The sequence below is a fragment of the Pholis gunnellus genome (genome assembly GCF_910591455.1).
Source record: "Pholis gunnellus genome assembly, chromosome: 17".
Taxonomy (NCBI): domain Eukaryota; kingdom Metazoa; phylum Chordata; class Actinopteri; order Perciformes; family Pholidae; genus Pholis; species Pholis gunnellus.
In genome coordinates, this window is record NC_136544.1 from 18,399,801 (window position 1) to 18,425,037 (window position 25,237).

General features: G+C 43.6%; 1 protein-coding gene across 3 annotated transcripts; it reads right to left on the reverse strand.

Annotated features, from left to right (window-relative positions):
• Positions 1-1,764: 1,764 nt before the first annotated feature.
• Positions 1,765-17,021, reverse strand: LOC306709953 (uncharacterized protein). Of its 3 annotated transcripts, none has more exons than XM_079178285.1 (19): positions 16,520-17,021; positions 15,021-15,123; positions 13,699-13,747; positions 11,209-11,253; positions 11,004-11,083; positions 10,751-10,847; positions 10,465-10,604; positions 9,843-10,015; positions 9,621-9,724; positions 9,286-9,456; positions 8,753-8,904; positions 8,159-8,282; positions 8,011-8,074; positions 7,841-7,880; positions 7,445-7,750; positions 7,082-7,210; positions 4,623-6,785; positions 3,893-3,998; positions 1,765-3,447 (listed from the first exon to the last, which is right to left on the reverse strand). In XM_079178285.1, exons 1-19 carry the CDS (start codon positions 16,683-16,685, stop codon positions 2,266-2,268), a joined length of 5,394 nt encoding a protein of 1,797 aa, XP_079034411.1. In that variant the 5' UTR covers positions 16,686-17,021; the 3' UTR covers positions 1,765-2,265. The 3 variants fall into 3 exon arrangements, with proteins under 3 accessions (XP_079034411.1, XP_079034412.1, XP_079034410.1); XM_079178286.1 differs by having other exon boundaries at positions 3,899-4,001; XM_079178284.1 differs by having other exon boundaries at positions 3,893-4,001.
• Between the last annotated feature and the right edge of the window lie 8,216 nt (positions 17,022-25,237).

A 25,237-nucleotide genomic window follows, 5' to 3' on the forward strand; every position in this document is an offset into this window, starting at 1 on the left:
CATCTGTCTGTGTTTGTCGGTCTGTCTGTGTGTGTCTTTATGCATCTGTCTGTGTTTGTCTGTCCGTCTGTGCATACATCTCTGTTTTGTGTCGCTCACATTTTCTGCATCTTTTTGTGTCTGCCATGTACAGATCTGTACACACACATGGAAGCACAGACGGACAGACAACCATGTTAGCCTCAAAATGCACAAAAGCAGTCAGACTCATCAGTGCAGAGGAAACACAGATGCTGCAGGAAGCGGGGGGCGAGGTGTGATGAGGGGAGCCCATGAACTTTAGCGGCCATCTTGGATGAGGACACGCGGCGGGGCACGACAAGCCAATGAGACATGTTATACCGTTTGTTGTGAAAGCACATAGGAGATGTCCGGGCAACCCTCCATCCAGGGTTTGGACACAAGCCAAGTCGAGCATCCCACACCGACCAATTTCCTCTGTTCTATCCCAGCATGCCTTGGCACGGCAACGAGTAACCGCAGTCACAACAGCAAAGAACAGGGAAGAGACAGAGAGAGGGACGAGGGGCTGGATCTCTGCCATGTCTCCCTTGTAGGGAGTTAATGAAGCAAGAAAAGCTTGGATACACACACACACACACACACACACACACACACACACACACACACACACACACACACACAGTGGGCACACTAACCAAAGCCAGCACAGACAGCGGGCATATTGAACACGTCTTTTATATTTATTTAAACATGTTCCGACCTCTTGCACAAACAAAAAGCCCTCACAAGGCAAACAGCCACCAAGCTGTCGAAACGCGACGTCTTTGTTTGCGGTTAAATCGTGTTCGATCGATGTCTTGATTAATAATTTAGTGCTTTTCAGGATGAAGCACAGATGAAAAATAAGGAAATGTTGCATTCAGCATGGGCGTCCCTATACTTGGCACATATGTGACGAGTGGAGGCGTTGTTGAATGGAGGGACGTCTGGGTGAGACGCCGACATGGAGTCTGAAATACATTAACTGTCAATGTATTATTTTAGGTTATGTCATATTTTGAGAACAAAATGCAAACGATGACAGTGGACTCAGATTGTTTTGTGTGAAAACTGTACTTTGATACTTTATATTTGGACACTGCACTCATTCTCTGCTCAGGTTGACATTACATCTTATACTGTCTGTCTGTATATATATATATATATATAATATATATCTTTACGTCGCAAATAGTGGTTTGATGCTATAAAAGAATGCTCTGAATGTTGAATCTTGTACCTTTAAAGACTGACTGATAAAAGAATGTTTGAATAAAACTGCACTACACATCGAAAAGAAAAGACATTTACAAAACACAAAACATCTTTTGGCTCGTTTCCATTTAAAGCTACTTTTATAAGGCTTCTGTAGTCTATCTTCTTTTGCAGATTATACTCTTTATACAATCATATTATAAAATAATGATGAAAATGTGAGGAGGGGGTTTTGCTTAATTAAAACTGAAAGTGATTAAAAATGTAAAATGTCCCGATGGTCCCAATGATTTAGGTTTAGTGTTGTATGTTAGCAGGTGAAAAGCACCAGCGGTTCTGTAGTCTACTACACAAGCAGACTGTGGAGCAAAATGCTGCCGAATAAAACGATGGCGTCAAAGAATTGTTGACTCTAGAAATCAGAAGAGTTGCTAACGTGTCAACCAGACAGAAAAAACAACATATTATGGATATTATTTCTTTTTTTATTTCCTTCAAAACAGGAAAAAAAAATAAACTTTCCTCTTTGGTTAATTATTTATCCATCCAGCAGTTTTTAAATTAAACATTTACAAAATTCAAAATAAAAACAAAATACGACACAGAGGTTCAAATCATAAATATTCACAGTTTCTTTTCCAATGAATCACAAACTCGTGTCAATAATCCTCTGTGAGCACTGCTGTGCTCCTGTGTGAGGCAAATCAAAGCACTGAATGACTTCTCTTCTAAATGTAACATTCAGGTTCACGTTATCAACCGGTGGCAGTCCTGAGCAAGTTCAGAGCACGAGCAAATCATTCAACAAGTCCAAAGTTTAACATTTGCTTTCATTATATTTGCTTTCCTATATTTAGTATAAAGTGCTTTTCCTTCACAATTTGTTCACTTTCATTTTTGGATGATGCGTATTTCATGAGATATCTTACGGTGATACAAAAAGTATCCTGGGAAAATAAAATTAAGTTGAAACAATAAATCCAGGCACTTTGTGGACCGAGAAAGGAAAAAACATCATTCAAGTAAACACAGTTTTTTTTATGATGGTCAAGATGAGATAACTGAGCCGAGCTCTTCCTCCTCTCTCCAGCCGGCGTCCACCTCTCCACTGCTCTTCTCTTCCCTTCCGTCTCTGCTCTTTGTCGTCGTCTTCTTCTGGGGATTCTTCAGCTCCTCTTCCTCCAGCAGCTCCGAGGCGTCGTGTCTCTTCTGTTGTTTCTTCTTCTTCTCTTTTCTCCCGTTCTCTTGGCTTTCTGATGAGCTGACGCTGCGGCTGCTGGTTCTCTCTCCTTCCTCCTCCTCCTCTCTTATCGTCTCCCACTTGGTCCGTCCGTCCGCTCCCTCGTCCTCCCATCGACTACCTCCTGCTCTCACGGCCACCATCTCTTCAACTCTCCCCCTTTTGCCTTCTTTCTTTACCTGCCTGAGCTTCCACTCCTCCTTTTCAACCCTGCTCTCACTTCTACTTCTGTTCTGCGTGACTTCTGGAGCAGGGCTGCTCATTCTGGGCTCTGGTGGGGAGTGGTGGGTCCCTGCAGGTCTGTCCTGGTGTCTTTTGTTCTCTGGTGGATCTAGGTGATTGCGGTAGTAGTGGGGTTGGTCTTTGCCTTTAAATGTAGAGTCCAGTAACGTGTCTCTACATGATTTGTGGGTATTTTGATCGGGCACTTCGGTAGCTCTGCTCCTGCCAGCGGAGGATTTCCTGCTGATACGAGGTGAGCTCTTGGTGTCGCCCGGGTCGCCTCCTCGCTGCCTGTCTCTCCTCTCTGTGTCATGTGACTTTGAATGAGAGGAGTAGTGAGAGGAGGAGGAAGGGGGATTCCTCTCTCTCTCCCTGTCTCTCCCTTTCTCCTCCTCCCTCGCCCTCTCTTTTGATCTTTTGCTCTCTTTCTGCCTCTCCCTCGGTCTCTCGCTCTCCCTCCCTCTTTCTCTGTCCCGCCGTCTCTCCCCGTCTCTGTCTGAATACGCGGCGCTGTCGTTTCTGTCTTTGCCGCTGGAGGGAGCCACACTTCGGTGTGAACTGGACAGAACGGGGCTTTTCTCTCTCTCCCTGTCCACTGACCTCTCTCTCTTTTCTTCATCCTGTGCTTCCCTGTTGGTTGTCTCAGATGTCACAAACACGGATGACGAAGGTAGAAACGATACAAGAGCATCTGTTTGAGCTTTGGTCACTGCTTCATCACGCTCTTCTTTCTCAGACTCTTCCTTCTCCCATTTGGAGCGAGGGACCTGAGAGACGGAGACGTCAGAGATCAGTTCCTCCTCCACCACCAGCAATTTAAAAACATCATTAAATCCCAAATGAACATAACTAACAACTCACTACAACCTTGTAAACTAAGCAAAGGGATTATGAAAATCACAGACTGATTAGATAGTCTCCATAACACTCAGAAACCCACAATGGGAGAAAGACGTCTCTCTCTCTCCCAACCCCGATTCTGGATACAAATCAGCAAAATATGCAACTTAAACATTACAAAACTATCCACAGAACCCACATCACCCGAGGTAGAATCTTTAAAATGGGATTGGCCAACACAGACAGATCTGTTCTTATGCAATTCTTGTTTGTGTGTGTGTGTATGTGTATATGCATGCGTGTGTGAGTTCAAATACATTTTACAATGTGTATTTATAAGTAAATGATTTAAAATGATCTAGGTCCACAGACCTGTACCTGTGGGAGCACGAGCTCCTCCTCTTGGTCTGCAGCTCTGTCCTCGGGGAATTCCTGCAGAGTTTTCACCACCGTCTTCTTCTCCTGACGATCCTCGTAGCTGCTGTTCCACACACACACACACACACACACACACACACACACACACACACACACACACACACACACACACACACACACACACACACACCTCTACATTAGTGAGAAGTGTTAATCCAAAGGTTCTACCAGTGGAACCGGTCGTGAAAGAATTGGTGAGGAGACACTTTCTGTGCTATTCTGACATATATTTTAAAGTAAACTAATTATATGGTGACTATAAAGAATTAAAGTTGACTATAATGCTAAACGCATCATCGTGTGAGTAGACAAGAAGCAGAATAAAAGAAGCAGAATGTAGAGCAGAACATTCAATTACAATTACAAGATTTTCATGAAATCCAACTGCTTAGACACAATTTATAGTCTGCAAGGCAGCAAGATCCATTCAACGTATATCCATACTGTATTTATATCTATATTAGTTTTAATTGTTGGACATTTCCGTCTACTGCTGGCTGACATTGAAAGTGTTTAACGGTGAAAACGTGAGTGTCTTTCACTGTGAAACGTATTAATGGCGGAGATAGTTCTGATATTTCTTTTTGACAGCGGATCAGATTGAAACATTTCACGGTGTAATGGGACAAGAAGGAGCTGAACTTTAAAGCAGAAACATTCTGACCTGCCGTCGTCCACCGTGGTGTTCGGTCCGTGTTGCTGGCTCTCGTTTCTGCTCCTCTGGGACTTGGACCTCACCGTGTCTTCGTCTTCCTCCCACATTCTCCACTTCTGTCCCTCCATCAGGTCCTCCTTTGACTCCCCCGCCGGGTTGTCTCTGTTCTGCTTGAAGGTGCTTTCTCCCATCGCTGGTCCTTCCTCTCCTCCCATCACGCTCCTCTCCTCATATGACCGCTCTTCTTCTCCTTTGCTGGCCTCCGTCCTGTCTCTTTCCTCCCCCTGCTGTTTGCTCTCCTTCGTCTCCTCCTCCTCCTCTTCTCTGAGGGCATTATGCCACAAGTCAAAGTCCTCCTTTTCTCTGTCCTCTTTCTTCTCTCCGATGTTTTTTTTCTCCAACATCTCATCATCTCTGAAGGTAGCTTTCTCCCATTTCTGTCTTGCCTCTCCTTCATCTGGTTTTAGTTTTTCTTCAGACACACCTTCCATGTCTCTGCTGGATTCCTTCTTTTCCTTTGCTTCAATGTTTGTCTCTTTGTTGAACTTCTCCTTCTCTTCAATTTCTTCCTTTGTTTTCTCTAAATAAGAAAATTCCAGTTTTTCAGTTTTCTCTTCCTTCCTTTTTCCATCCAGGTTGATGTTGATACTTATCTTCTTCTGTGGTTTCACTCTTATCCCTCCCTCCCAGATGTCTCTCTCTGGCAGATGCCACGTTTTCCTCTCTTTTTTCTTCTCCGTTTTTGGCTTCTTTCTGTCAAACGGATTCGGGGATTCACTCTTGCGGGTTTTGGGGTCCTCTGCAGTGTTAGTTTTCAGGCATTTGCTGTTTTCAACCTTAAGAGAACTTCTCTTTGTGTCCTCTCCTTTTCTTTTTCTATTCCTCTCTGATCTTGAGTGAGAAGCTGTGCTGCCTCCAGGGTATCTGTCTGTACCCACCATGTCTGGATCTTTACTGGGCTTTTCTCTGTGCCGTCTCCCCGCATCCTGCCTGGAGTCTGAATGTTTGCTTCTTCTCCGTCCTTTCTCTATTTCCAAATTCCTGTGTTCTCTGCTTTTTCTTTCATAGTCTTTATCCGAACGTTTATCTGGTTTGGCGGGCGGTTGGACTGATTCTAAGGCATCGCTGGCAGTTGCTCCGTCCTGTGCTGGAGTGGCATCCTTGAAGGCTTTTGTTCCAGTGCTGTGTCTCCTCTTGTCCCTCCTGGACTCATCCATTGAGTCTGCAGCATCAGGGGATGATGACTCCTCTCCTCTTCCTTCCTCACGTTTCTTCTTTTGCTCATGTTTTACGGGGCTGAGGTTCTCCAAATTCTTCGTGATTACCTGCTTCTCGTCTTCACGACTTTCTTGCAGCTCCACTTCTTTACTGCTCTTCGTGAGTGTGACCGACGGGCGTTTGTACCTCTCAGTGCCCTTCTGCTGATAGGCCCTCGGCTGAGCTCCGTCTTTGGACGGCGTCGAGCGTCTGTCACTGGACGACTGAGACGGAGGGGACCGGCTTTCGTTGGACGAATGAGTTGGAGAAGAGCGACTGTCACTGGATGACTGAGACAGCGTGGAGCGGCTGTCCCTTGAAGACTGAGATGGAGGGGAGCGGCTGTCACTGGATGACAGCGATGGAGGGGAGCGGCACTCCACCCGAGCCGCGCGTCTACCGGTGAGTCGGCCGCGAGAGTCCGAGTGAGAACGGGAGAGATTTTCGCTTCCTTCTCCGTCCACCCACTGAGGAGGAGGAGGAATATTGAGGAGGGGAAGAGGCAGCTGGTGGAAGTGGCCGACATAGCTGCTGAAATATTTATCACACCACTCTTTGTAATTCCTGCTCCACTGCAGGTAGCGCTCTCTGTCCTGCTCCAGGCTGCCACTCTGATTGGCGTGCTGAGCATACAGGTGTCCGGGTAAACTTCCCCCCGAGGCTGCCGCTTCCCTCTGGTGATGTTCCCCTCGCTTCCTGGAGCTGGAGCTGCTCGAAGCCGATTTCCTACCGTGGTGCCGACTGTGATGGCTGCTTTTGCGGTGATCTGACGGCGACTTGGGCCTGGAACGGTAACCCACGCGAGGGGAAGACGACGAGGACGGTGTGGGGGAACGTTTGTAACCGAAGCTGTAGGAGCGGGAGGAATGAGAGTGGCTGTGGAGGTCTCTGTGGCGCGAGTAAGGCGAGTGGGGCCTAGAAAATAGAAGAAGAGGAAGTTTTGTCCAACGTGAGAGACGTTGAAGTGTAAAACGTCCTGCTCAGTACATCTGTATCAAGATGGACATATTTTATTTTTTTAAAGGACTACCGGCCGATATGTTATCAGATTCACATCAATATCGGCATCAATCTCAAATATCCAGTATTGGTCATATGTGCATTGCTAGTGAGAACCAGAGCTAAAGGAACACAATACATTTAAGAATGATTTCACAGACACGAAAACACGAAAGATTCTTACAAAACTTGATTAAAAAGGCACTAAATACCTTGATCTGCCGTGGGACCTGGACCGGGACCGGGATCTGGACCTGCTTGAAGAGCGAGAGTAGGAGCGAGAAGACTTGAACTTAGAAGACTTTGAATCAGAACGAGAGGAGGAGCGTCTGTGAGGTGACCTGAGGGACAAAGACAGAGGAGGAAGCAAGTGTTTCATATTACTATCGATGTATGGTCCTCATACAACAACAGCCCTGCAGCTGTTACTAAATCTAATCAGATATTCAAATACTCAAAGTTATCAACTTAAAAACACAATGTCCAAGTTTCAATAAGGCCACTTTATAGTTTCCTTTGCTGCCTGGAATTTACATATGACATCCTCGTGAGTATGACTGCTTGGAAAGCCTTACCGTTCCTTCTTATTTCTCTGATGCTGGTACCACTCCTTGGGGATGAGGGCAGGGATGGCGGTAGAGGGGCACAGGGAAGGGATGGGGACCTGGAGGTTTGGGAGTGTCCAGAGAGGCGTAGGGGGAGGGTATCCAGGGGGGTAACCGCTGAGAGGCTGCTGAGCGGCAAGGAATGTGTGGAAATGAGGAGAGGGAAAGAGAGGAGGAGGAGGAGTTGCTGGATATGAAGAGATGGAGGGACGAAGCTGCTGGGTGTTGGATTCATTCCAGCCTCCAGTGGGACAAAGTGAGGATGAGGAGGAGGAGCTGGGGACAGAGGAAGGAAGAGGTAAAGACATCTGGAAACAGAGGGCAGAGTCAAACAGAGACGAGTATCTAAACACACACTTCACTGACCTTTCCCACGTTGACGGTCCCGAGGGCTTTGGGGCTGGACCTGTGGATACAAATGGTTGTATTTGTGTTATTGATGTTACTGCAGTTCTCAACATAATAATAAATCAATAACATGTTTGCTCAGATAAAGTGACCAAACACATGACGACAGGATGATGAATGCTTCTCACCTGAGGAGGGCGGCTCTAGATTCACACTGACTGTCTGGGGCTCTACTAGCGGAGTAAAGTTCACCTGAGCAGCAACAAACACAGATTTCAAACAGAGAACCTTTGCTGCAACGTGTTAGTATGGCTGTGTGTGTGTGTGTGTACTCACCAGGGGTATCAGCTGTGATGGAGCATCAGTGGGGTCTTTGGGGTCTTTGGGGTCTTTGGGTGAAACCGGTACAGACGAGGTGGCAGCAGCCGCTGAGTCCTCGTCTGTCTTTTCTTCGTCCTCTCTGAATAAACAACACATCACAGAACCACATGAACGTAACGTCTGATTGTTCACCGGTTCTTTATGTCAAATCCACACAAATGACACATTTTGATAGAAAAACATTCAACTTCTGTTGGCAAAGCAGGCGGTTCTAAATGTTTTTAGACTAATGCTACCAAATGTTTATTATATGCTAAAAAAACATAAAAACTGTTGTAATGTAACCAGCTTAGTGTGGACGTACTCCTTATTCATTTGTTCTGCTACATGCAGGGCGACTGATGGATAAATGTCATTATCCATCAAATCTGCAGTGGCTGACAAATTGCAGTCTATAAACGCAAAGGCCATTTGAATCACTTTGCCTTGTACTCCAGCAGGGGGTGTAACATTAAATATCCCTCTGACCAGCTGCACATTCAGTAACGAGTCTTCTTCTACCACATAATCATGTTACTGGTGTGCGAGTATGTTTACGTGTGTACGTACTTGTCGGGTTTCTCCAGGGGGCTTTCCACAGGCTCGAGGGAAGCGCTCGGTGTTGCGGGAGAAGAGGCGGGGCCTGTTGCTGTGGGCGGAGCCCTGCACACCTGAGACGGTGGCGGTGTGTCTGCAGCCGGTGAGCGGTGCAGGAGAGGATCCTAAAGAAGGAAGACAACAAGACAACGTATGTGGATCAGAATATAGTCGGGCAAACAAGAGGAAACGTTTCTTTTTTGCGAAAACCTTCGGCAGAGACATACTAATTAACTAACAAAGGTATCTCCACGTGAAGATATAAATGGAACATACATGCACAATTCACGTTAGTTTAAATACGAAGAGTGCCGTTTAAAACCTGCAGTATTCTGTGCTTTCTAACATTTGTTTCCACAGTGTTGAGAAGATAACTATTTGAGACCAGACAAACATGTGATTGTGAAAAGAAAACAGTAATTATTCTGTTTGCTCCTGAGTCACGCAGGTACAGTGCTTCTCTTATTTCTGCCTCCAGAGACGAAACACATCATTAAGAGGTTCACCTGCTGGCTGTGGGTCGGCAGGTAAGACTTCTGAGGTTGGCTCTGCACACCGAGAGGGGGCGGGGTGGGCACAGGGCTCGGTGTCGGGGTTGGATTTTGGGATTGGGAGGTACCGCACCCTTTTTTCACAGTTTTAGTGAAGCCTCGCTCTTTCTTAAAATTGTCCACGGCCTGGTTTGGGAGAAACAGACAGAAAGCTGAATCATGTCTGAGCATTTCTACACAATAGTGTAAAAAACAATCAAGCTCCTGGTCAGACACTTTTAGGATCAACTTAATTATCTCCATTCCCCTCCAACTCTAACATCAATATACAGTATTTTCAGTCAATTCACCTGTCGGAGAAATTTATTGGCTATCAGGGTGTCGGGGGAGACTTCTGATTGGCTACAAGTGGGGCAGACGTGTTCGTCTGAATCCAGTAAAGCAGTGCGAATACCTGAGAAACAGATAAACACGGTTGAAATGTAAATATCAGACGGCCACAGTACAAAACTACGTTTTGATGGACACAGTACATCAGGACCAGAATGCCCTTGTGTGTAGCAGAGACTCACAGTCGTCACAGTAGCTGTTTCCACAGCAGGGTATGACCACAGCGTCACTCAGCAGGTTGAGACAGATCAGACAGAGGAGTTCCTCGGGGACAGGATCCTCCTCTTCCTCTGACTTCGGCTGCTCCTGTGGAACGAACGGAGGCCTCTCCTTCTTGCCGATGGCGTACGCCGCGCTACGGACAGACAACAGCGTGCACGCTGTAAGTTCATATTCACTTTTTATGTATAAAAAGATGCCTTTCACCAGAGTGTGAGATTGGAGTTGTAAAAACACTCTTGATCAGCATTTACATTGTTTGCACACCTTCCCTCTGTATCATCTTTAAAGGAATAGTTCAATATTTGGGGAAATACACTCACTTTCTTGACAAAAGTTATGATTGATACCATTAATGTTTGTCTGTTACAGGCTACTGTCAGCAGGTGAGCTTAGCTTAGCTTAGCTTAGCTTAGCTCAGCTCAGCTTAAATACTGGAAACAAGACAGAACACGTTGACTTTAGAGATGAGATGGAATAGCCAGGCTACACGTTGACGCTTGTTCTCAGTCCTTATGTTTTCCCCTAAAATGCCAAACCATTCCTTTAAAACAAAAGACACACAAACAGACTCTTTGGTCTCACATGTCTATGGAAGGAATCGCGTAGCGTCCACAGTTGGTCAGCATGGCTCCCTTTGTGTTGGGATCGTCCACCTCCACCATGAAGGAGCGAGGGATGCCTGTGCTCTTCTTAATTCTCACGGGGGCTTCGAAGTTTTTATCCTGCTCCACACACACAACAACAAAACACACAAATAACGCATACTGGGTAGCATAAATGTTAAGACACACTAATCAACTCGTTTTCTTTATAGAGAAAGACTTCAACAGAATCGGCCTCTAAGAGATACCACACGCTCTGCTCTTACCCCGCTGACGGGACAGTTCCTGATGTGGTGTCCAGTATTTCCACAGCGGTAACAGGTGTAGTTTGCAGGAAGTACCGTACCAAACTTCTTGTTGTAACTAGAGACAGAGAGACAGACAGACAATGAGATGAAGACAGATGAAGAAAGAAAATTACAGAAAAGGGAAAGTAAAAGGAAGAATATGGAGAAAAGTAGTTGAAGAGAAAAAGGAGACACGGAGGAGGAGATTTGAAATGATTAAAATGTGACTCACTTCATGTCGTAGGTGGACTGATTTATCATAACTTTGATCTTATCCTCCTCTGACCCTTCCACATCAGCCAGGTTAGCCATCTGCATGTACACACACACATGCATGTGTGCAATAGACACAAAGGTTTCAAACAGGAGGATCAGTATTTAATTAAAGCGGACTCACATGATCCAGCATAGAGTTGTGCAATAAAAAAAAAATATACCTTTGAGAAAAGAGGCATGGCTCTGGAAGAACTCTGGTCATCCATCTGTTACAATTAAACACACAATCAGTTTAGCTGATTCACGACGAGAGCCTCCAGGTCTCAAGTCTTGACAGCTCTATGTTCATATCGAGTGGAAAAGAAAAACAAAAAAGGCTCAAAGTTTTGTTACCACTTGTCCTGCTAGTCTTGATGCTTTACCCGCGGTACCACTGGTGATTTTCTATGCAACATGGTGGCACAGTTACTGCTGTAAATCATAACTTGACTTTAATAACCGATAGTATAGATGTCCACCAGCATCCAGCAGTGATTTTCACACAGAGTGGAGAATACATTTCTGTTCTCATCCCACGATTACTACCTCCTACCTCTTCTCATCTCTCTGAACTTGCTATGATAATGAAGAAGCCAACAATGTCAGGACAGCATTTTGTAGAATAAAAAACATCTTCTTCTTCTTCTCCTAACGTCCACCTCAGTACCTCGTATCACCTACAATAATTTGTTCCTGTGCACCCGTTCTTAGTTTGTTCCTGTATGAGCTGGAACAGATTGTAGATCGTAAAACCAAAAAAAGAAAAATCAATGTGTGTGACAGATGAGGACACATCAGGTTTTCTATGTTCAATGTTCGGTCCAGACTAAAGTATCTCACCAAGACTATGAATTGCCTTTAAACATTGTACAAACATTCATGGTCCCCAGAGGATAAATCCCATTAATGGTCCCCTTACTTTTCATCTAGCACCACCCTCAGCTGGATTTGTTTGACACTTAGATTTATGAAAAGATATCTGAAAATATGATTACATTCCCATCAGCCTGAGGTGAATATTAACACGCTACACCAACAGAGTGGACACGGTGAAATCATACCTGCTAAACAACATGTTAGCATTGTGTTTGTTAGCATGCTGACATCAGCATTTAGCTCAAAGCACCGCGACTGTTGTGAAAAATCCATTGTGCTGGAATAGAGACCGACTGCACTCGATTATATCGTTGATGGCAGTATGATCTTCCTGTCTGGCTTTGTTCAGCCAATTCTAATAAAAGACGCTATCAAGTTGCAGTATGGGAAAGAAAAGATCAAGTGTTTTTGAAGCTTGATCCATAACAGGGACTAAAAGTCAGCATCTCTCTTCCCCTGCTGCTTGGATTTGAACTATTCCTTTTAATCTGTTTTTAGTGAAACTGCAATACTCAATCGCTGGAGTACCAATCTAAGCTCGCCCAATATTATTGTTATTTTTGTCTTTCCTGCAAAATGAAAATGTGAACACAAGATTTTGTTATCCAAAATCCCAAAAAGTGTTATCTGTATAAACGTCACTCTCTCTCGTGAAGTCAAACATATAATCAATACATCAGACGGCTTCATACAAACGACTTTATTGGCAGAAAAACACAAAAGAAAGGAAAGTTTGTGCAGTACGTTAGACTCAAAGCACTAAGACGAGTGGAAGACGCTTCTCCTACCGAGACACCAGAGAGAGAATCAGGTCAGTGCACACTAGTTCAAGTCAAAGCTTTGGAGACGTGTTCCAGCTAGTTTACAGGATCAGAAACAGAACTGATGAAATAACAACGGTGCACTACTTGGTTTTCTGAAGAGAGAGGCGTTGGTTATTCCCTCCTGAAACACTGTGAATCCAACCTTTGGACTCTGTTTTATGGGAGTGTATAGTTTATATTTTAAAAAGTCCAAATGCTCCCGAGACATTTATTTACTTCCTGTATTTGAAGAGTTTGTTTGGTGTTAATGAGACATTTACTAGCATCTGTTCACTTCAGAGTACTCTGTAGATCTAGATTATCCCGATACTAGATTATTCATTTTGATTATTTTGTGGTTGATGACACCGGAATGAGATCCAATATACTAAATAAAAAAACCTACTTTAATGTAACTTAAACGTACATCAGCACAAGCTGCACGGCTATTAAAAAAGGCTACAAATACATCTCCAAGAGAGCGAGTGACCGAGGGGCAAACAGCAGCTCATGGAGAAGAGACGACTGGGCAATGACTGCCAGCAGCTCACACAACAACAGTTGGGTTTATCAGCAGTGAATAGCTGGTCTGCATGATAACGAGTGACCCGCCCGAGCAGCTCCCGTCACACCCACAGACAGACACCCAGTGAACGTCTGGTGACGCAGCAGCGTGTTATTTAACGGCTGAGGGCCTTTAATAGAGAGAATATAAACAAATGTATCGTCACTATAAAGTATGTTCTATATTAGAGCAGCAGCTCCCCGTAAATCCCATCCTGAGAAGCGCACTACTTCCTCTTTGCAACAGGAACTTAGACCGCAATAGAGGAAATAGAGGCGTTCAATGATTCAGATTGAGGTTTCATTTGTTTAAACCAATCCCACCAGAGCACACATTGAACTACTGTTAAAGCACCGATACCGGGTGGTGTGTGTGTTTAGTGGGGCTGCAGGAGGAGAGGTGCAGTGGGATTTGGTTTGGTTACGTACTGCTTTGTAGGCTCCAAAGGCTTGGTGAGTCTGGACATCTGATCGCTCACTGAAACAGAAAAACAGAAACATTTTTCATTCTCACCTTTCACAATAAAAGCCCTGGACATAATTATTCGCAAGGCAAGTATTTCGCCTTTTGGTGCCATTTATTCGTCACGCCCCCGATGTGTAAAGGCGTCTGCGCTGCCTTTGTAAAGGTTGAAAGGGGTAATAAAGTTTGACGTCCTGCTTTGGACGATCGAGTCTCCATGTTCTTGTTGTTTCATAAATAGAAGCTCAACCGTGATTGGTTGATAACACAATAACACAATAAAACGGACCTATAAAAGTCATTTCTAATCACTCACTACTGTTTTGTGTTTACAGTGAAACTTCCCTTGAGTTGAGTTTAACATCTGATGTTAAGTTTAATGTAAAATGTGACCGTAAAACCATTAAATGACTCAAAGGTCCAGGCTAACGCTGACGCTGAGTGACCGTCGGTCTGCGTGTGCAGGTGGAGAATTGATTTGCTGCATCTGATCTTGTGGGCAGCGTTCCAACACTCTTTAGCCCTCATTGCTCTCCACCCGCCTGCATGGTGCTGACGGGGCTGATCACATGACCGGCAGTCTGTTCCAGTGAGGTCTTTTCCTGCCTCCTGTGCATAAAGCACCACCCCACTGCCGGTTGTCCTGTCTAAGCCCGACTAATATCTGGGTAATCCCCCTGAACGTCACCATGGAGCTCCACTTCTCCTCTTTTCCTGTGAGCAGATTCTAACATGCAAGTGTTTTCATAAAAACCTTGTTTCATTAACGGTCGACCACCAACTGAAAGATTCAGGCTTCTGTATTGATTCATCGTGATGTTTATAGCATTGGTTTCTTCATCATGATCCTCTACCTGAAAACACACGTCGCTGCCATCTATACAAACTCAACAAGGACCGCTCCTATGTGTGAACCTGCACTCTTCTTCTTATACTGATAAGAGCTCAAGACCGACATTTAGTATCAAATACATGATGTAGCTCTCTAACATCAAATACGTACATTTCAGACAATAATTAAGAATCTTTTTCTCTTTTATAAATGTTCCTTTTATTGAGGCTGATGACATCTTTTGATTTAACAAAACACAACTGTGCAATATTTACTCTCATTTTTAACATGATCCAATGCCGAGTTCCTGGTTGGAGTCCTCAAAGAGCGACAATGCAACACGTAGACTTTTCCGAGGTGGTAGCTAAAGGTTTAGACTTTGCAGTAGCAGCGACATGAATACCAGTGCAGGGATTCAGCTACAGTTTGGGCCAAACCAAAAAGAATCACACTTACACGTGGCGGGTCTTGCTTGAGCTGGACTTCGCTCCAATGACGGGGATTCTCCTGACGATGACCGAGGAGCCTTTGGGGATCGAACATTCATCATCTGTGTACTCTGAGAGAGAGTGAGAGAGCGAGAGAGAGAGAAAGAGAGCAAAAGAGAGCGCAAGAGAGAGATATTGAAGTCTGAAGGATCTGCTTAATATTAATCAGGAGGAAATATCTCTCCTCTTCAGGGTCTTGAGTGCTGTCTTTCACTACTAGTCTGGGACTGCAACCAGAATGATTCTGACTTGATAAATCTACAGCTGATGATTATTTCCTCTGTCAATTAATCTGCTAATTATGTTCTTGATTCATGGATTGATCGTTCAGTCAATGATGGGTCATAAAATGGTGAAACATATATATTGTAGTTATCAAGAGCTCAAGGTGATGTCTTCAGTCGGCTTGTGTTGTCTGACAAAATCCTAAAGACTTTCAGTTTTCTATCATAGAGGCTGGAACCAGTGAATTATTGGCATTTTTGCTTTAAAAACAAACAGCTGATTTACTTCTATTGATGGAATAATCAATCAATCACTCAACAGTTTCAGAAGATAACTAAATGATACATTTAGTCACTTCTACTGTGTAAATCTGCTAAATTTAACAGAGAAGGTAGATCATTTCTGACATGAGACAAAATGCTTTGAATGTGATTATTCGCCAAAACACCAAAAATATTTTATGTTAACTTCACAGCTCAGCAACCAAACCCGAGTTAAGGTAAATATTGACGCCCTTTGGATCCTCCATTGAGACTGTGTGACACACCACTGCTAGACCGTCTGATGAAAGAGGTCTGAACAGTCTGACTCACATAACCCTTCCCGTCATGGTTTTACGGTTCCTCATGGTTTAACTGACCTTTTATTAAACTTTCTGTAACTATATAGCAGGGGCACAACTTATTTTATTGTGCTTTCGGTGGAAACACATAAATCAGCGTATGTTGTATCTCACACTGATATAATCCTTCATATCTTAATATGTAATCTCTTTTTTCCCTCTCTAGCCTTTTGATTTAGTGACTATATGTTACCTATAATGCATCACTTTGCTTGTGATTTATATGTGTGTGTGTGTGTGTGTGTGTGTCAGGCTGAACTCTAATCTTATGGTCATGACTAGGCTGTACTCCTATACCTAACCTTTGCTATTTTTACCCCTCGTCTCTCTTCGGGACCATTAACATGCATGGTGGCACTGACCGGGCTTATCCACCATCGCCACCACCATCAGGCCGTTTAAAGTAAGGGTCATGGAGCGTGAACGCAGCAGGAATGTGGCCCATTCATTAGACCCTTTTTGTTCATGCTTGACTTTTCTAGACCCCCCGCTGTCAAAGAGGTGACGTAACCCAGCTGTCAAACACGGACCACGTGTTTTTTTTTTTTTTCCCAAGTTGTTTCAGTTCAAGCCGTCTCTAATCAGTCCCCCGAAAAAAATGTGTCACACGTGTCCGTTACCTTCTTTGTTCTGTGCGTTGGTGATCTGCAGGTCGCAGTCCCCGGCTCGCAGCTTTTCCCGGCCCATGATCTGCCTCTTCAGGTCCCTCAGCGTGACGTGCAGGCCGTCAAACACCACGGTGTCGTAGCTGAGTTTGGAGGAGAATTTGTAGTGAACATGAGTCATGCTGAAATGGTACAAAAAAAAGAACCCCTCGCGCTGTCAGGAAGCACGGCAAGCTGACAGTTTGCCTGCGGTGACGGAACACCTGTCTCGCGCTTAAGTTGCTATGGGAGTCTGGCGTGAACTAGCTGGCGTTAGCAGCCGGTAGCTAACAAGCTAGTTGTCGTGAATTAACAAACTGCCGCGGATAAAGTGGCGTTCACCGGATGACATTTCCCGGCGTCTGGCGGAACAGAAGCGGCGACTCAAATCAAAGCGAACCCAGTCAGTTACGAGTCTAATTTGAACTTTTGTTTAGTTTTTTATTCCTCCCAAACGCTGCTCTCAAACCACCGGAGTGTTCGCAGGCAAACCAAACCAACAGCTGTTTCCCCAACCAACGGCTCGTCAGCACAGTGCACGCGCCGTCTGATGCCGCGTTCACGTGACACCCCCCCCCCCCCCCCCCCCCCGCACGCTCCAAATGTTCAAGAAAGTTTATTAATGTCAATGTTGCAAAACTCATTTATCCCTCATAATATCCTGCATCGCTTTATAGTGATTGTAGATGTGTTTTTTAGTTTTTATGGGTATGTGCTTCAAGAAAATGTATACTATATTGTTGTTGTTGTTTTCCTATATATATTTGTTATATATATATTTATCATATATAATATATATATGTATTATATACATTTTATATATATTTTATATATAAAAAAATCTTCATGGAGAGAATAAATAAATAGCTCATTGTTGGGTATGACGATGAAATGTTTCCTAAAATACGGAAAAAGAAGACGCACAACATTATATTTTTGCCTGCAAAACATGCCAATTAATAACATATAGCCTAGTCATACACACGAGAGGAAATAATACCTAGTCGACATAGTCACAACCATTTTATTCAAGCATGTGCTATTATGTCTAAAAGAACACATGTCTATCTGTATGCCTGTCCAATTTAGGATTTAGACATTTACAGATTTCCTCCCTACACCTGAAGCCAGCATCTTGCCTCCACGCGCAGTGCAGTGCCCCTGCACCTGTTTGGCCCTCAGGGGACCAAAGGCAGGCAGGCTCGAAAGCAAACCAGATTCACACCCGATACTGATTTAATAATTTGTTTTTTCTTCTGCATGAGATTCGACATGATGCTTTCTAAACCGCATTGTAGTCATAGTGGGAGTCACACTCAAAAAGCAGCCCAGCTCACTGTGATTCAGGACCACATAAGAAGAAACATAGGCCTACTTTTTTCTTTTTTAAATCACAAAATTATAATGCAAATCATTTTCAACTAAACCAAATTGTTGACTGCAGTTGTGTCACTTGTCTAGCCTAAACAATCCACTAGATGGAGACAAAGCACCATTTATGATGCTGATGTGTGTGCACGTGTGTGTGTGTGTGTGTGTGTGTGTGTGTGTGTGTGTGTGTGAGCTGTACTGCAGTGTGCCATCAGGCTGAAGGGTTCATATCTGGCCACGTTGGGTCCCACAGCAATAATAAAACATGCTTTACTATCCTCGACTGAAATATTATTTCCCCGTGTTATTTGGCTGTAGATTAAATGCAAACCTCTCTTCTCCAATCAGGTTCCTTTACAGAGGATAACGATGCCATTGAGATTGTGCATCACAGTCAGTGTGTGTGTGTGTGTGTGTGTGATTACAGCAGCCAACAGCCTCAAAGTAATCCATTATACAAAAGTTGGATTTAATTTGATTTGGACCACTTGTAATGCCAATTATTCATATCAGCAATTACATTCTTGATCATTTCAGTTGATCTCCTGGCATCAAAACATTTTAAATTCAATTACATTCCTCACTATTGATACATTACTTTTTGTCTAGCAGAGAGAATTGATATTGATTTCACTTTCATGTTATTGTAAATATAAAGCTAAAGCACAAACACTGGAAACAGGAAACAAGCCTGGCTCTGTCTAAAGGTAACAAAGTCCACCTACCAGCACATCAAAGCTCACACATTAACATATTATATTTATGTTGTTTAAATCTGTACATTAAAGTGCACAAATGACGATTTGCTGTTTTACAGGCGGTAATGAGACTACTTCTTGGCTGTTGCCAGGCAGGATGTTACTGTTCCCAACCAAGAGATTCTCCGAAATCATTCCCTATTTCCTACACGGGCTAGTATACTGCAGTGTATTTACTCTCCGATAGCTTTAGAGCTGCTATTTGGTGGATTTCGTTACCTTGAGGCAGAGCCAGATTGGCTGTTTCCATTCATTATGCTAAGCTAAGCTAACCGGCTGCTGGCCTGCCTTTATATTTATATGAGAGCGGTATCTATGGTCTCATCTAACGCCGGCAAAAACACAAATAATCGTTATTTCCTTTTATCTAGTCAAAACTGGACTGCATTTCTGATATGAATATATTTCAATAAATTAAAACATCACTTCAAAGAGAAATATAGCTGATGCTATATAGCTTGCCCACAGAAGGTGGAGCAGCAGAAATGAAGACGATACAGCCTACACACAACTTGAGGGTATAGGGCATGTAGCTTAGGAAGCAGGAAGCTTCTCTGACATCACCACCATATGTTGGTGAAGCACACGGTGAAGCTAGAAGACGGCAGTTTACTGAGAATTGCAAGCCGATTGGTTGGATTCAGATGAATGGAAGGAAAGAGAAGGAGTGAGAGGAGTGTTTGAGGAAGAGTTTTGCACTCGGTGCTCTCTCTCCTCAGCTCCTCAGTCTCTCTCTCTGTCTCTCTCTCTCTCTCTCTCCTGCCTGCTCTGCTCAGAGGAGGGATTTGCCCTATCTTCCCTGGCTTAGCACACCATTGTGAAAGCAGTGGGAGGATGGAGGGATGCAGGAGGAGAGAGAGAGAGAGAGCGAGAGAGAGAGGATGAAAGGGAAACAGCTGCTGCCTTTAAACTGATGTTCTTCTTATCGTGATATGATACAAGACATGTTCAGTGACTCAGCCATCAAAGAGCTGCTTGGAAACAATTATATCTTCGGCTTTATATGTATGTGTGTGTGTGTGTGTGTGTGTGTGTGTGTGTGTAAGGTCTAGATGGCAAATGACGTGTTTGATGAGGAGTATATTGTATATTGTAGGTGGAGGCCTAACTTCTACCAGAGGAAGAAAGAAACAGATGACATCCTAGGAATGACAAAAAATAAATGAATAAAATACCCAATTGTAAAACGAGGAATGAAATGCACAACAGAAAAGGTTGAATTCATTAATTTGTGTATAATGTTTTGTTTTTGGCGTCTCGTGAAGGGTCACGACTGAAAAATTGTATCTTTAATGATGTTCAGTGCTACATCTTCATACCAGCTGAAGGCTACATTAAATAATGCTAATAACAATAATGATCATTACGAAATATGTAAATCACAAGTATCGAAAGCCCAAGAGGATGTGTTCAAATCTCTCATTCAGCCTGGCCAACTGTTTGAAAGCTAAAGATTTCCCTCTCCAGTCATATGAAAGACAGAAACGTGTCCTCACATGAGCTTAAACAAGGGGCTTAAACCAGCGAATGTTTGGCGTTTTAACTGGATAAATGATACAAATAAGTTCAAATCTTTGAACGATTAGTTTGTTGTTCACAACAGATTTTCATTTCTCATCCATTCAAGCTAATTGCACTGGTTTTTGAACACACGTGTTCAAACGAGTGAGTACAATTGTTCTACAACTGTCACAATAACCACACATGCACATGGCCTTCTGATCAGAACTGAGCTGTCATGTTCTTCACAACTTCTAAACGTTTGTTCATCCTTTGAGCCATCTCATGCAAAAGCATCAAAATCTGTCAGATTCATAAACCATAAATATCTATGACGTAGTTACGTATTGTGAGGAGGTACGATGTGTTGTTTCTTTACGGAGCTACGGCAGGTTTCGAAATGTTTTGGGTGAGTTCTGCAGACATGCAGCAGAGTTGTGATGATCTCATGCACTTACAGTTTCTCATCTCTGTTTGTTCCTCATTGTCACTACAACACAAAGTGTTTTCCATGTTGTGGCTGGAAGATCCTTTTCCCCCTTCATTCTTCATCCCTCCTCCTCTCCCTCCCTGATGCCACACCCCCCCTGATCGTCTCTTCAGCCCCCAAACACTTTCTCCTCTTCCTGCTCGCTCTCTCTCCACCTGACGCTCTCTCTCCTTCTTGTCTTTCTGCTTGAGCAGCGTTCACAGCTCCAAGGCCTTTTCTTTTTCACACTGCAGATGGCCATAGTGTTACTCCACTCAAAGGCAAACACACACACACAAATACACACACACACACGCACACACACACACACGTTGATCTCTTCGTCAGTGACAATGGTTCAGAGAGCTCTTCTCTCAGTTTGCCCTTCTCAGAGAGCAGAAGTGTCTCTTGTCCTCAAAAACTCTATTGGCAGACAATTTGTCAACCCAGTCGCTGATCTGATGCGCGGTGATCATCAACAACAGCCAAAGCGGACAAATGCAGTGGCAGCAACCTGTCAATCGTGAGAGAGTCCCTCCCGAAGCAAACTGTGTTTTTTAAAAATCTATTAGACTCTAAATGGACCATAATTTACTAAATGAACATCATGCTGTATTGAAGAGGACTTGTAACTAAGATTGAGACCATAAACTCATGTTTACAATGTTTACTGAGGTAATAAATCAAGAGAGAAGAAGAGTCATTTTCTCATAGACTTCTATACGATCATCTGATAGCCATCAGAGAGAATGCAAGTTTAAAGCACTTCAGCATTGGCTTCACTTTTCAGACCCGAATGTTGCCGCTCGGTGGTTCAAACGTGATTATTAGAGGGAATTTCAAATCAAACTTTGTGCCCCAAGATGCAAAGTGACGGCACAATATGTGTGCAATATCACGTAATGTCATAAATGAATGTAATGTAAACTTTGAAACTTTGTTGTTAAATTTCCATTGGATAGATAGATAGATAGATAGATAGATAGAGATAATTAGGACATCAAAGCTGGCAGCCACTCTCCCTCAGAGCCTCATTCAGTGACAAACAGCTGTTCTAGCAACATCCAACTGGGACACACACACACACACACACACACACACACACACACACACACACACACACACACACACACACACACAAACTTGTATTTGTGGGTAACACTGGAGAGGCTCGATATCAGGTTGTCTAAGAGACAGAACCCCTGCAAAGACTGCTGGTATTAGTCGTCGTATTAGTACTTTTACTGAAGTAAAAGATGTGAGTACTTCTTCCATCTCTCACAGGAGAAACTTGATAAAGTGCAACAACAGAGTCAGTTTTAATCAGGAGTTCACTAAATCACCAGAACTAATAAATCGCTATAAACTATTCAGTGAAGAAGAAACAAACTGACGCACACATGATGTATGGATCACCACAGCAACACACAGGAAGGTGGCTGGATGTGGTCAGAGAGATATTGATCTGTTGATCGACAGTCAGATGGACCGTCGGTTCAGAGCTGAAAAACATCCTGCAGCTTACCAACAACAAATTGTAACAACATGACTACAAAGAGACATAATGCAACTGCAGAGAGACACCAAACAACCACAAAAGCTTTAAAACAACCACAACGAGACGTAAAACAACCACGAAGAAACTTAAAACTACTACAAAGATACAAAAAACTACTACAAAAAGACTAAAACAACCATAAAGTTTTAAAACGACTACAGAGAGACGTGAACCAACTACAGAGAGACTCCAAACAACCACAAACATATTAAAACAACTCTAAAGAGACTCAAAATGACCGCAAAGAGAATCTAACTTTTCCTATATTTCTATTTCTCTTGCTCTATAGATTTGTAGTTCTATGGTTCTACACTACTTCCATGAGCCCACATGCTGTACGGGACAATAACTAAACAGATTTGTGTCAGACTAAAGTGAGAACGAAGACACCAGTGTGAAACACTGTATGATCCACTGGTCACACTGGAAACATGGTGGACAGAAGAACCTGATCATGTGACAGAGACTCTTCTCTGTAAAACTAAAGACAGATCTTTACATCAGCAAAGCTCCACCTCCTCCTGTACGCGGATGTACAGCGAGGACAGCACGCAGACACACAGACGGGCAGAGAGACGGTGTACCTGGACGTCATGGATCCCCTGTCGATGCTGCTGCAGTTGCTGTGGGGCTCAGGTAGGACTCTGATTTAGAGATGACGTGTTTTATTCAAATATTACTGTTGGATTTTCAAATCAGAGAACACACACACACTCGCACAAACATTATTATTATTATATATTATTATATATGTAGTAAATTAATATTTCTGCAATCAATGTATATTCAGTAATGATCTCTGTGTGCAGTGTTTTATATTGTTGGTGGCGGAGTTCGTCATAGCTTCAGACTCACGGCTAACTGACAGGAAACGATGCAGCGTGTGATCAGTGACGCTGATATCAGCCTCAGTTTCCTGGTCACAGACGAATCAGAGCCCTGTTGGGATCTGGCAGAAGCATGTTTGGTTATTATCAAGTATGACAATTAAGTTATTGATATTAATACAATATTAATAATGGTGGGTGTGTTGGAAATGTTTGGATGTGTGCTGCTGTCTTTTTAACTTTTGACATTTCTCTTTTTTTAGCCCCTTCCCTCAGGATGCTTTGCCTTCTGCCAGTTCACCTTGTTAATAAGAATTTAAAATGAAAAAAAATAAAATGTCCTGTTTGTCCTGAAAACTCTCCGACTTGACCCCTGCTGCTGCCGCCTGCTCTCGACCACTTTCCAGGCGAGACGTAGTTCATCTCAAACGAGCCCGTTTATAGAGCCTTGGTGACATCATCGCCGTGTCACAGGGACTTCCTGTGGCCTCATCCAATGAGGCACCAGTGTTTGATTTGACCCAAATCTCACACATAGGTGTGATTTTAACGCCTGATGGAGGATGGTGTGATAACAATCAAATCAGGCTGTTCTTCTTTTTCCATAGGAGCTCACTGTAAGTGTCTTTGAAGCTTAAATTAGAGGTACTCTTGTATTGGACTGCATGAAATCTAAACGTTTTTGATGCTTTGTCACCAGTGAACTATTAACTCAATGACTTTCAGCATACGGAACACATCTTTTTCACAAATTCCTGTTTTATTTTTAGAGCACATGGAGGTAAGACATTGCTGTCTGGCACAGCACTAACACATAATCTGATGTGGGATTCCTGCTGGGAAATGCTCAGTGTCTTTTTATGGGCTATTAGCATAAGGGGCCATTTTCTCTTATTGGGCCAATGGAGCTGAAGAAAGCAATTACTACAGTACCATACTGCTCGATGGGAGGAGGGGGGGGGGGGGGGGGGGTGTTCAAAAACAGAAAAATGTGGCGGAGGGAAAAAATGGCTAAGAGGATCAGCAGAGAGAGCCAGGGTGAAAAGGGGAAACGAGGAAAAATGAAACGTGGGCGATGGTCACAGTATCTCCATGCAGCAGAAGAGATGAGCGGGAGGAAAGATTGAGCGACAAAACGTCACGTATAAAGGCAGTTAAGAGGAACAAAAGCAGAGTGGCAGCCAATCCCAGCGCGGCCGAGACTCTCCCGTAATCCCGTCATCCGCTCTAATCTCTATGACGACGACGCGGAGCTCCATCGGTGACGTCGCAGTCATGAATATTCAGCAGAGGAATCTGAGCTCTCCGCTGAATCCTTCCGTCTCACATCACACACTCTATGTGGTGTTGCTGTGTGACAAGGAAATCAGAAACAAATTAGGCTCGACACGCGCACACACGAATGCAAAATGCGAGGAGAAGTAAAATCGGTCCAAGTGTCGAAACACAGAAATTCTTGTCCTTTTGATGTGGAAGTGTGATTCATCTTTACAGAAAGTTAGGTTCAGGCAACAAAGCCACTTTGTTAGGTTGAGGACAAGAACGTGGTCGACGTTAAAGGAACAGTGTGAAACATTTAAGGGTGATTAATTGGCAGAAATGGAATATATTATATAAATATAAGATACATTTATATCTACATAGGGGGCAGTTCCTCTTCCAGGGAGTCCGCCATCTTGCACCGCCATGTTGTTTCTACAGCAGCCCTGAATGGACAAACTGGCTCTAGTTTGTGTTTTTACATTACATCAAGGTAGAGATGGCTACCGAAACTCTGTGTGAAGATCAGCGTATTGATAAGCTCCGACGTTGCTGGTGCTTTTAATTAGTACATATTTATGTTTTGGTGTAATTTAACAGCTCGCTGCAGCGTGCATCTATGCTCTCTCTGCCGGGCTGAGCTCCTCCAACTACACACACACACACACACACACACACACACACACACACACACACACACACACACACACACACACACACACACACACGCACTTACACACCAGCGATCAAAGAGGTGAAAACTGAGAAGGAAAGAGAGAGAAATCTCACACATTGTTCCTTTAACTTAACTAAATAATGACTCACAAGTGACCAGCGACTCACGTGAGTCCCGTGACTAACGGCACTAACGGTGTGACAAAATGTCGACGTATACTTCTAGTTTCAGACGGGACATGAACAGCGGTCTAGACGAAAGTCCTCTGGTAGTTA

Coding starts and splice junctions, on each gene's coding strand:
- LOC306709953 (XM_079178284.1), bottom strand. CDS start 16,685: ATGACTCATGTTCACTACAAATTCTCCTCCAAACTCAGCTACGACACC. Junction 13,748..15,020: donor TCAAGCAAGACCCGCCACGT/GTAAGTGTGATT, acceptor TTTCTGTTTCAG/TGAGCGATCAGATGTCCAGA. Junction 11,254..13,698: donor CCTTTGGAGCCTACAAAGCA/GTACGTAACCAA, acceptor TAATTGTAACAG/ATGGATGACCAGAGTTCTTC.